Here is a 13601-nt window from a genome sequence, read left to right as displayed (position 1 = left end):
GATGGGCCTCGTACAAGATATCACGGGTGGTCCCACCAGCCAGATCCTCCATGATCAGACACCTATCCCCTATGATTTTGATAGGGAATAAATTCATTTCCCAGGAGTACACCTTGAAGAGTTTTGTTAAACTCTGTCTCCCAGCACATCCTACCTGCCAGAATGCTGGAAACTGTAAAATTACAACAACTGGAGGGCCACAAGTTGACGCAAAACTCAGTATGCTACTGTACACAGTCTTTCCATGAAGACCACTGCAGTGTAATTTGAGATAAAGAAATGCTATCTTCATTCTTTTGGTCTGCCTAAACATATACTATATTGAAGTAAAGTAAAAATGTGTTTTCTGAAGTACAACATTTTAGTTCCCATTTGTGATAACTTATCACAAACCAAACACTTGACCTTCAACCAAAAATCATTGTGTCTGAAACTGCACTTCAAGTGTCACATAATTATGTATTTTTTAGAAAAAAGGGACCCACATTTTACTAAATATTCTTCTATACAAGAGAAACAAAGGGAGTTAAAGGGGTACTCTGATGGATTTTTTCAAATCAACTGGTTCCCGAAAGTTAAACAGATTTGTCAGACTAAAAAGAACTACTCAACCTCCTCTGGAGCATACCACAGCTGATAAGTACTGGAAGGATTACAATTTTTTGATAGAAGAAATCTGTTAACTTTCTGGTACCAGTTGATTTAAAAAAAAAAGAAAAAAAAGTACCCCTTTAAGGACTTTTACCATGCACAACAGACCAATGAAGTCTATGGTGTGGAAGGGAAACAGCTAAGCTCCTTTCCTGTTTATATCTCTCCCATACAGTATATAACAAAACAGTCAATGCCCCTTTCCCCCTCTGCCCCACAGTAGCAAAGTAGATTGACAAACACAGAAATAAATGATAAAATGTATTTTCCCAATTGTTGGGGAATTCCATTCCTGGGACTCTCATCAATCAATAGAATGGATACGTCATACATATTAGTGGTCAGATATCCTTTAGGTTGCCATAATAAACTTTATATACATCTTAAAAATTGTTTATGTCTACAGTATTAAAAAAATAGTCATTAGTCATCATGATAATAAACTAAACAATAACCATTCAAACATTGTCTTCATAAAGTTTACTGGGCAGGCATATAATAATCACCCCTTGTATTATTAGATTGTTATACAGCACTTTCTTTCTTATAAACCTCCAATACAAAATTGAAGTCACCTCATGCACCAAGTCAGAGATGCAAGATGACAGCTTAGCTTCAAATTTCCAATTTTCTTTTAATAGAAGTTGACAGGAAGGAACAGAGTGGACAATTTCTTTTTTCTCCCTCATTGATGATCTTAGAAACGACACACTACTCTGAAATGTCACCAATTTTTTTTTTTTTTTTTGAGGTTGCCTAAGTAGATTATCAAAAGGCTGAGGTTATAAATCTCAAAGGAAAAATAAAGGTATAAATATTAATTGTATTGGGGAGAAGGGCTTTAACATGTTTGAAAACATAATTGATTGTACAAGTCTTGACAGCACGTGAAATGTTTTGATCTTTCATCTAACCTGCCAAAAAAGAAGAACTATATAACACAATTAATCTTTTGTCCACAATAAGGATTTCGTACATGGATTACAGTAAGAATTGATAGAGATATTTACCCAGTGTCTCTTCCCCTTTAATACAAATGTTTTTGTTTTTCTGTCACAGGTGCATGATGGGAAAGACGGTTCTTCACGACTTTTAGGAGCTTTTACAAAAAATCAGTTATTAAAATTATCACTCAACAGCACCTCAAACCATTTGTGGATAGAATTTAACACCAATGGATCTGACACCGACATTGGTTTTCATCTGGTTTATAGCAGTAAGTCGTTTCTCCCCAAAATAATTACTATGCTCTGGTTATTTTTATTTATCCACTTAAAAAGTCATTTCCATGACAAAAAATGAATGTGTGTCATTGGAAAATTAGGGACTTTTTTTTAAGCAGTGTGTGCACTGGTGAATGTTTTTCCATAGGCTTTTATTACATTATAAATATGCAAGAGATGTGCATGTAACACTTCTGGATTTCTGATAAAAACTGAACAAAAGAACAAGGGGGCACAGTCTGTTGGGGGGATAAATTAGGTGAAACTTAAGAAAATGTTAACTAAAAGAGTAGTAGATTCTTGGAACAAACCAACAGATGTGGTTGGTAATAGTCCATTGACTATAAATCTGTCTGCTATCTGTGTTGTCAGGACACAAATTCAGCTAAAATCTGAATCCTACTCTAACCTGCTCTGAGTGCTATCCTGCTCTGACCTACCTTCAAATATGTTAGTCAGGAATTTTCAATTCCCAGAAAATGTGTCATGATGCAGGGTCAGTGCAAAGGGCCAGCTACAGAAGAGGACCCTTGTTTAGTGTTGAAAAGGGAGAGTTTGGTTTCAATTTTTGTTAATGTAAACAATAGTGCGGTGCTCCCAAAAGTTAGCGTGGGTCCACGGCTTGGGCGTCTGCGCCACTTCCCCATCTCTAATACGCAGTATCCACAGACTCATGCTAATGGCGCCATGATGGAGAAGGTAAGCGCACCTTTCTTTAATTGCATATACAATTTAGTGTATTTATAGCATATGTGGTTATAATGGAATATTGAATGGTAACAGGTGTGTTAATGATGTAATATGATGTTATTTATTGCATTTGGCTATTAACTGGAACTTTTCTAATATGCACTTTACACAGATAATATGACCAGAAATGGCTACAAACATTATGAAAGGGCCACTATATCACAATCTATATTTATGAACTTTTATGTATGTAATTGTTTCATTGATTTAACACTTTGCACTTTGTACTGATTGATCACATTTTGGGTATAAAAACCCCCTATGTACAATGTATCCTTAAGCTTGAAAAAGGTTCCAGTGTTGAACTGAAACGTTGCTGCTAGGATGTGAGAAACTAAATTCACTTTTTTTTCTGCAACTTTTCGGAGTGCCAGACTATTGTTTTTCTACCTTTATGGACTTTTGTCGGCTCTGGAGTTCTAGCACCATTCATTATATGGCATTGGAGTAGTGCTGCAAAGGAATTTTATTGTGTGTGTGTGTGTGTGTATATATATATATATATATATATATATATATATATATATATATATATATATATTAGCTGAGTACCCGGCGTTGCCCGGTTTTTCCTTCCTCATTCTTGTTGTGGAGGAAACTCAACAAAGGAGGAAGCTTTTGACTTCATATCCCGTCCTCATACCCCGACCTCCTATCCCATCCTCCTATCCCCTCCTCCTATCCCATCCTCCTATCCCGACCTCCTATCCCGACTTCCTATCCCGTCCTCCTATCCCGACCTCCTATCCTGACCTCCTATCCCGACTTCCTATCCCGACCTCTTATCTCGACCTCCTATCCCGTCCTCCTATCACGTCCTCCTATCCCGTCCTCCTTTCCCGACCTCCTTTCCCGACCTCCTTTCCCGACCTCCTGTCCCGTCCTCCTTTCTCGACCTCGTATCCCGTCCTCCTATCCCATCCTCCTATCCCATCCTCCTATCCCGTCCTCCTATCTCGACCTCCTAACTCGACCTCCTATCCTGACCTCCTATCCCGACCTTCTATCTCGACCATCCCGTCCTCCTATCCCGACCTCCTATCTCAAGCTCCTATTCCGTCCTCCTATATCGACCTCCTATCCCGTCCTCCTATCCTGACCTCCTATCTCAACCTCCTATCCCATCCTCCTATCTCAACCTCCTAACTCGACCTCCTATCTCGCCCTCCTATTCTGACCTCCTATCCCGAACATCCCGTTCTCCTATCTCGACCACCTATCTCGACCTCCCATCCCGTCCTCATATCCTGACCCATAATATGTGTACCAGGTATTGAAATATGTCTAGCCATACGGAAGTTATGTGAGAACATACATTTCAAATTGATTTGCATGGGACTTTAAACAAATACTCTGACACTCACAAATAAGGGTTAAATTAACTATCCTATATTTTAAGTGGGCATATAAGTAACATGTGACCAAGTAATATCGAAATATCTCAAGCCGTTTGGAAGTTATGCAGTAACATATATTTCCCATAGAATTGCATGGGACTTTAAACATAAGCCCCGCCGCTGGCAAATGGGGGTGAGTAAGGGTTAAATCACCTATCCTATGTTTGTTGTTGACATATAAGTAACATGTGTGCCAAGTTTCATGTTAATATCTTTAGCCATTTGGAAGTTTTTGTGGAACATACATACACACACACACACACACACACACATGTTGAGTTTTATATATATAGACTAGCTGAGTACCTGGCGTTGCCCGGTTTTTCCTTCCTAATCCTTGTTGGGGAGGAAAATAAACAAAGGAGGAAGCTTTTGACTTCATATGCAGTCCTCATATATTGTTGTCATATCCCAACCCCACATCCCGACATCCTATCCCGTCCTCCTATCTCGACCTCCTGTCCCGACCTCCTGTCCCGACCTCCTATACAGTCCTCCTATCCAGACCTCCTATCACGATCTTCTATCCCGTCCTCCTATCCCGACCTACTATCCTGACCTTCTATCTCAACCTCCTATCCTGTTCTCCTATCCCTTCCTCCTATCCCGTCCTCCTATCTCGTCCTCCTATCTCGACCTCCTATCCTGTCCTCCTATCCCGTCCTCCTATCTTGACCTCCTATCCAGACCTCCTATCCCGTCCTCCTATCCCGACCGCCTATCTCGTCCTCCTATCCCATCCTCCTAGACCGTCCTCCTATCCCGTCCTCCTATCCCGTCCTCCTTTCTCGTCCTCATATCCCGACCTCCTATCCCGACCTCCTATCCCGTCCTCCTATCCCGTCCTCCTTTCTCGTCCCCATATCCCAACCTCCTATCCCGACCTCCTATCCCGACCTTCTATCCCGTCCTCCTTTCTTGTCCTCATATCCCGACCTCCTATCTTGACCTCCTATCCCATCCTCCTATTCCGTCATCCTATCCCTTCCTCCTATCCCTTCCTCCTATCCCGTCCTCCTATCCCGATCTCCTATCCCGACCTCCTATCCCGACCTCCTATCCCGTCCTCCTATCCCGTCCTCATATCCCGACCTCCTATCCCGACCCCTATCCCATCCTCCTATCCCATCCTCCTATCCCGTCCTCCTATCCCGTCCTCCTATCCCGTCCTCCTATCTCATCCTCCTATCTTGACCTCCTATCTTGACCTCCTATCTCGACCTCCTATCCCGTCCTCCCATCCCATCCTCCTATCATGTCCTCCTAACCGTCCTCCTATCTCATCCTCCTATCTTGACCTCCTATCTCGACCTCCTATCTCAACCTCCCATCGTGTCCTCATATCCCGACCTGTAATATGTGTACCAGGTATTGAAATAGCTCCAGCCGTAAGGATATTATGTGAGAACATACATTTCCCATTGATTTGCAAGGGACGTTAAACAAAAACCCTGACCCTCACAAATGGGGGTAGTTAAGGGTTAAATTAACTATCCTATATTTTAAGTGGACATATAAGTAACATGTGACCAAGTATTATTGAAATATCTCCAGCCATTTGGAAGCTATGCAGTAACATATATTTCTCATAGACTTGTATGTGACTTTAAACATAAACCCCACCCCTGGCAAATGGGGGGGGTGAGTAAGGATTAAATCACCTATCCTATGTTTGTTGCTGACATATAAGTAACATGTGTGCCAAGTTTCATGTTAATATCTTTAGCCGTTTGGAAGTTTTTGTGGAACATACATACACACACACACACACGTTGAGTTTTATGTATATATATATATATATATATATATATATATATATATATATATATATATGAAACGTGGCACATATGATACTTATATGTGAACAACAAACATAGGATAGAGGATTTAACCCTTACGCACCCCCATTTGCCTGGGCAGGGTTTTTGTTTAAAGTCCCATACAACTCTGGGAAATATATGTTACTGCATAACTTCCAATCGGCTGGAGATATTTCGATAATACTTGGTCACATGTTATTTATATGTCCACTTAAAATATAGGATATTTAATTTAACCCTTAACTACCCCCTTTTGTGAGGATCAGGATTTTTGTTCAAAGTCCCATGCAAATCAATGGGAAATATATGTTCCCACATAACTTCCATACGGCTGGAGATATTTAAATAAGACCTGGTACACATATTACTTATATGTCAAATAAAAATATATGATAGGTAAATTAACCCTTACCAACACCCTTATATAAAAGGTGGGTTTTCGTTTCAAGTCCCATGCAGTACCTTACTCCACAAGCTCCGCTCTGCATCTCCTGGTGAATGTGTCAGTCTGGCTTGCGAGCCACACCCCATCTCACAAAGACATGCCCACAGTTTAAGCCCCACCCCTTTTATTATCTACCATTTGTGTGCATTGGTCTGGCTTGCAAATCACGTCCGATCCCACAAAGTCATGTCCCCTTCAATTTTTAGCTTACAATATCTTCATAACAAATCAGTCCCACCTGAGGACAGGATATGAGGATGGGACATAAAAATGGGATATGAGGATGGGATATGAGGTCAGGATACGAGGTCGGGACTTAAGGTTGGGGTATGAGGATAGGATATAAGGACGGTATATGAGGTCGGGATATGAGGACGGGATATGAGGTCGGGATAGGAGGTCGGGATATGAGGATGGGATATAAGGTCGGGATATGAGGTCAGGATATTAGGATGGGTGTATAAGGACGGTATGTGAGGTCCAGATATGAGGAGGGGATATGAGGTCGGGATATGAGGCCAAGATGGGAAATGAGGTTGAGATAGGAGGTCGGGACATGAGGATGGGATATGAGGTTGAGATATGAAGACAGAATATGAGGACGGAATAGGAGGATGGGATAAGAGGTCAGGATAGGAGGTCAGGATAGGAGGTCGGGATATGAGGATGTAATGTGAGGTCAGGCTATGAGGTTGAGATAGGAGGATGGGATAGGACATCAGGATATAAGGTCAGGATATGAGGTTGGGATATGAACACAGGATATGAGGTCGAGATAAGAGGTCGGGATAGGAGGTCAGGATATGAGGTAGAGATATGATGACGGGATATGACGACGGGATATGAGGTTGGGATATGAGGATGGGATATGAGGTCGAGATAGGAGGATGAAAAATGAGGTTGAGATAGGAGGTCGGGATATGAGGACGGGATATGAGGACGGCATATGAGGACGGGACATGAGGATGGGATATGAGGTAGAGATATGAGGATGGGATATGAGGTCGGGATATGAGGTCGAGATAGGAGGATGGGAAATGAGGTCGAGATAGGAGTTGGGGACATGAGGACGGCGCATGGGATATGAGGTTGAGATATGAGGACGTGATATAAGGTCGAGATAGGAGGAAGGGAAATGAGGTCGAGATAGGAGGTGGGGACATGAGGACGGGATATGAGGATGGAATATAAGGTTGAGATATGAAGATGGAAAATGAGGATGGAATATGAGGAAGGGATAGGAGGTCGGGATAGGAGGTCGGGATATGAGGATGGGATGTGAGGTCAGGATATGAGGTCGAGATAGGAGGACGGGATAGGACCTCAGGATATGAGGTCGGGATATGAGGTTGGGATAGGAGGTCGGGATAGGAGGTCGGGATAGGAGGTTGAGATATGATGACGTGATATGACGACGGGATATGAGGTTGGGATATGAGGACAGGATATGAGGACGGGATATGAGGTCGAGATAGGAGGATGGGAAATGAGGTCAATATAGGAGGTCGGGATAGGAGGTCAGGATATGAGGTAGAGATATGATGACGGGATATGACGACGGGATATGAGGTTGGGATATGAGGACAGGATATGAGGTCGAGATAGGAGGATGGGAAATGAGGTCAAGATAGGAGGTCGGGACATGAAGACGGGATATGAGGACGGGATATGAGGTTGAGATATGAGGATGGAATATGAGGACGGAAAATGAGGACAGGATAGGAGGTCGGGAAATGAGGATGGGATATGAGGTCGGGATATGAGGTTGAGATAGGAGGACGGGATAGGAGGTCAGCATATTAGATCGGGATATGAGGTTGGCATAGGAGACCCCTATCCCGTCCTCCTATCCCATCCTCCTATCCCGTCCTCCTATCCCATCCTCCTATCTCATCCTCCTATCTCGACCTCCTATCTCGACCTCCTATCCCGTCCTCCCATCCCATCCTCCTTTCACGTCCTCCTAACCCGTCCTCCTATCTCATCCTCCTATCTTGACCTCCTATCTCGACCTCCTATCAACCTCCCATCGCATCCTCATATCCCGACCTGTAATATGTGTACCAGGTATTGAAATAGCTCCAGTTATAAGGATATTATGTGAGAACATACATTTCCCATTGATTTGCAAGGGACGTTAAACAAAAACCCTGACCCTCACAAATGGGGGGTAGTTAAGGGTTAAATTAACTATCCTATATTTTAAGTTGACATATAAGTAACATGTGACCAAGTATTATTGAAATATCTCCAGCCATTTGGAAGCTATGCAGTAACATATATTTCTCATAGACTTGTATGGGACTTTAAACATAAACCCCGCCCCTGGCAAATGGGGGTGAGTAAGGGTTAAATCACCTATCCTATGTTTGTTGTTGACATATAAGTAACATGTGTGCCAAGTTTCATGTTAATATCTTTAGCCGTTTGGAAGTTTTTGTGGAACATACATACACACACACACACACACACACGTTGAGTTTTATGTATATATATATATATATATATATATATATATATATATATATATATATATATATATATATGTATATATATGTATATATATGTATATATATATATATATATATATATATATATATATATGAAACTTGGCACATATGATACTTATATGTGAACAACTTCCAATCGGCTGGAGATATTTCGATAATACTTGCTCACATGTTATTTATATGTCCACTTAAAATATAGGATATTTAATTTAACCCTTAACTACCCCCATTTGTGAGGATCAGGATTTTGGTTCAAAGTTCCATGCAAATCAATGGGAAATGTATGTTCCCACATAACTTCCATACGGCTGGAGATATTTAAATAATACCTGGTACACATATTACTTATATGTCAAATAAAAATATATGATAGGTAAATTAACCCTTACCAACACCCTTATATAAAAGGTGGGTTTTTGTTTCAAGTCCCATGCAGTACCTTACTCCACAAGCTCCGCTCTGCATCTCCTGGTGAATGTGTCAGTCTGGCTTGCGAGCCACACCCCATCTCACAAAGACATGCCCACATTTTAAGCCCCACCCCTTTTATTATCTACTATTTTCGTGCATTGGTTTGGCTTGCAAATCACGTCCGGTCCCACAAAGCCATGTCCCGTTCAATTTTTAGCTTACAATATCTTCATAACAAATCAATCCCACCTGAGGACAGGATATGAGGATGGGACATAAAAATAGGATATGAGGATGGGATATGAGGTCAGGATACGAGGTCGGGACATAAGGTTGGGGTATGAGGATAGGATATAAGGATGGTATATGAGGTCGGGATATGAGGTCGGGATAGGAGGTCGGGACATGAGGATGGGATATGAGGTCGGGATATGAGGTCAGGATATTAGAATGGGTGTATAAGGACGGTATATGAGGTTCAGATATGAGGAAGGGATATGAGGTCGGGATATGAGGCCGAGATAGGAGGATGGGAAATGAGGTTGAGATAGGAGGTGGGGACATGAGAATGGGATATGAGGTTGAGATATGAAGACGGAATATGAGGACGGAATATGAGGATGGGATAAGAGGTCGGGATAGAAGGTAAGGATAGGAGGTCGGGATATGGGGATGGGATGTGAGGTCAGGATATGATTTTGAGATAGGAGGATGGGATAGGACATCAGGATATGAGGTCAGGATATGAGGTTGGGATATGAATACAGGATATGAGGTCGAGATAAGAGGTCGGGATAGGAGGTGAGGATTTGAGGTAGAGATATGATGACGGGATATGACAACGGGATATGAGGTTGGGATATGAGGACGGGATATGAGGTCGAGATAGGAGGATGGGAAATGAGGTTGAGATAGGAGGTCGGGACATGAGGACGGCATATGAGGACGGGACATGAGGATGGGATATGAGGTAGAGATATGAGGATGGGATATGAGGCGGGATATGAGGTCGAGATAGGAGGATGGGAAATGAGGTCAAGATAGGAGGTGGGGACATGAGGACGGCATATGAGGACAGGACATGAGCATGGAAAATGAGGTTGAGATATGAGGACATGATATAAGGTCAAGATAGGAGGAAGGCAAATGAGATCGAGATAGGAGGTGGGGACATGAGGACGGGATATGAAGATGGAATATGAGGTTGAGATATGAAGACGGAAAATGAGGATGGAATATGAGGAAGGGATAGGAGGTCGGGATATGATGGGATGTGAGGTCGGGATATGAGGTTGAGATAGGAGGACGGGATAGGACCTCAGGATATGAGATCGGGATATGAGGTTGGGATAGGAGGTCGGGATAGGAGGTTGAGATATGATGACAGGATATGACGACGGGATATGAGGTTGGGATATGAGGACGGGATATGAGGACGGGATATGAGGTTGAGATAGGAGGATGGAAAATGAGGTCAAGATAGGAGGTCGGGATAGGAGGTCGGGATAGGAGGTCAGGATATGAGGTAGAGATATGATGATGGGATATGACGACGGGATATGAGGTTGGGATATGAGGACAGGATATGAGGTAGAGATAGGAGGATGGGAAATTAGGTCAAGATAGGAGGTCGGGACATGAGGACGGGATATGAGGTTGAGATATGAGGACGGAATATGAGGACAGGATAGAAGGTCGGGAAATGAGGTCGGGATATGAGGTTGGGATAGGAGGACGGGATAGGAGGTCAGCATATGAGGTTAGGATATGAGGTTGGCATAGGAGATCGGGATAGGAGGTCGAGATAGGAGGACGAGATATGAGGTCGGGATATGAAGACGGGGTATGAAGACAGGATATGAAGTCGAGATAGGAGGACAGGATAGGAGGTCGGGATATGAGGACGGGATATGAGGTCGAGATGGAAGGTCGGGATAGGAGGATGGGATAGGAGGATGGGATATGAGGTTGAGATATGAGGGCAGGAGAGGAGGTCAGGATATAAGGTAGAGATATGATGATGGGATATGACGATGGGATATGAGGTAGGCATATGAGGACAGGAAATGGGGTTGGGATATGACAACAGTATATGAGGACATTATATGAAGTAAAAAAAAAAGGATATGAAGTCAAAACCGGGCAACGCAGAGTACTCAGCTAATATATATATATATATATATATATATATATATATATGCTCGTAAGGGAGGGTGTGGGTGGGTGTGAGTATGTGTGTGTGTGTGTGGGGGGGGGGGGGGGGGGGTTGACGGGTCCTAGGTCCATATTGCAACTCTGCAAATTTTGTATGCTAGAAAACTGTATAGAGGAGTTATAAGTTTCTTCTGTATGTTTTTTTATGGATTTTTTTTCTTTTCATGCCCTACTTTAGAGGTATTTTTCCCTAAAACTATTGCTTCTATAGAAAAAACACTATAGCATATATAGCTACTCACTACACATTACATGGATCCCCATGGAAATAAATAAATAAAATGGGTTCATACTAGATAGATAATTGCATTTCAGCCCATTAACCTCCTTGTTGAAGGGTTGAAGAAAGAGTAGCCATGATGCCAGCATGCTCTTGGAGCACCGCCCGTGCAACAAGCCTACCACACAAATAAGGAGGATAACGGGCTAACAGGGCCACAGATTGGGTATATGTAAGTATGATTATTAATGTTGAGCAGCATAGGCCATATTCGAATTCGCAATATTTCGCGAATATATGGACGAATATTCGTCATAAATTCGCTAAATTCGCATATTTGTAATATTCGCGTTTTATTTTCGCATTTGCTAAAATTTGCTTATGCGAAAATTAGCATATGCAATAATTTGCATAAGCGAAAATTCGCATATGCGAAAATTAACATATGCTAATTTTTGCACATGCAAAAATTTGCACGCCAGTCTCACACAGTAGTATTAGAGCTCTCTTACACCACACAAGCTGGAAGCAGAGAGGGGTGATCACTGTGATGTGTACTGTGAAAAAAACCAAAAAACGAATATTCGTAATTACGAATATATAGTGCTATATTCGCGAATATTTGCGAATGAAATTCACATTGCGAATATTCGCGAGCAACACTAATGATTATCAGTGTCACCCACACTACCACCCTATACCAACAAGCTAGTGGGGTGACACTAATAACAGATTCCCTTTGAAGGGGTATTCTGAGATTTATTTCTACTTTACTGTGCTACAGGGGCTGTAAAGTTGGTGTGGTTCATCATATAGTGTCTGTACCTGTGCTTGATGTATAGTCTCCCAATTCTTATGGGATCTTTGCCCCTGATGTTCATTTAGCAGTAAACAAAATGAGTGTTGTCTTAGGATTTTCCCATGTTGCTGTGTGGCCCAAGACAATGCTTCACTAGCCAGGTGTTGAAAGGAAGCGTGTCTGAGCTTCAATGGGTGGAGCAGCCACTTGGTGGTATGGAGATCTTCCTCCACAGGGCTGCAAGAAATTGTAGTTTCAAGAACAGCACCCATGGAAGAGAGTCTAAATGTGCTGCAATGGGTGGGGTGGTTGATGTGTGGGAGAGAGATAAATCACATCCTACCTGGAAACAAGGGCTTCTGGAGATTGTAGTTGGAGGGAGGGCACAGAAACAGGAAATAGCCAGTTCACACAAATAAGCCAGCAGTGTTTGGGGGGGGGGGGGACACAGGACACGGTCATTTACCACCAATGCAATCACAGATCCTTGGCAACCTTTATTAGCCGCCTTTCTGGGCCCTTACAATAGCTCCCTATACTCAGATTACCCACAGGACTTAATGACTGGGCCGAATAGGGGACCCAACAGCCATTGCGCACAAAGCAAATACAAGCTTGTATCAATGTCAGAAGTAAATGACTTTTCACCAAAAATTATATTGGCAGATGAGAGTTGAAGGACTTGCAGAATAAGTGTGTTTCTTAAAAAAAAAAAGTAATTGCACAGGAGTTGTATCACCTACAGGATAACTCAAATACGGACCACATATTACACGGCAATATAACCCATGGAATTTATTAGACAAGTGGCCCAGCATTAAAAGCTAGTGACAAAACCAAATGGTAACAAAAACTAATTGTAACCTTACCAAAACCAAGCAAGACTGGAGCAAAGGCACACATACCGATTGATGTAACAATAGTAATGGCAGGTGCATAAGGTTCATGGATCCAGTAAGTAACCTAGAAGAGAAGTGGAGTATCAGTGATACCTTTATTGGCTAACTGTGAAGATATAGATTGCAGCTTTTAAGACCTCTTGGGTCCCTTTATTGCTACTCCACTCACCTCCTATATTTCGAAAGCTAGTATGATACCAATTCTCATCTCATTTTAGGAACAGGAATAACACAGTGACTATAAACAGTCATCTGGATCCAT

General features: G+C 42.2%; 1 protein-coding gene across 3 annotated transcripts in view; it reads left to right on the top strand.

Annotated features, from left to right (window-relative positions):
* Nucleotides 1-13601, top strand: part of CSMD1 (CUB and Sushi multiple domains 1) — a 1887231-nt gene that overhangs the window by 1401971 nt on the left and 471659 nt on the right. For all 3 annotated transcript variants that reach the window (XM_056565713.1, XM_056565712.1, XM_056565715.1), the window contains exon 23: nt 1711-1867. In XM_056565713.1, coding sequence (XP_056421688.1) covers nt 1711-1867 — 157 coding nt within the window. The remainder of the gene's footprint in view (nt 1-1710; nt 1868-13601) is intronic.

The sequence above is a fragment of the Hyla sarda genome, chromosome 3 (assembly GCF_029499605.1).
Source record: "Hyla sarda isolate aHylSar1 chromosome 3, aHylSar1.hap1, whole genome shotgun sequence".
NCBI lineage: Eukaryota > Metazoa > Chordata > Amphibia > Anura > Hylidae > Hyla > Hyla sarda.
This window is presented reverse-complemented; position numbering and strand designations above follow the sequence as displayed.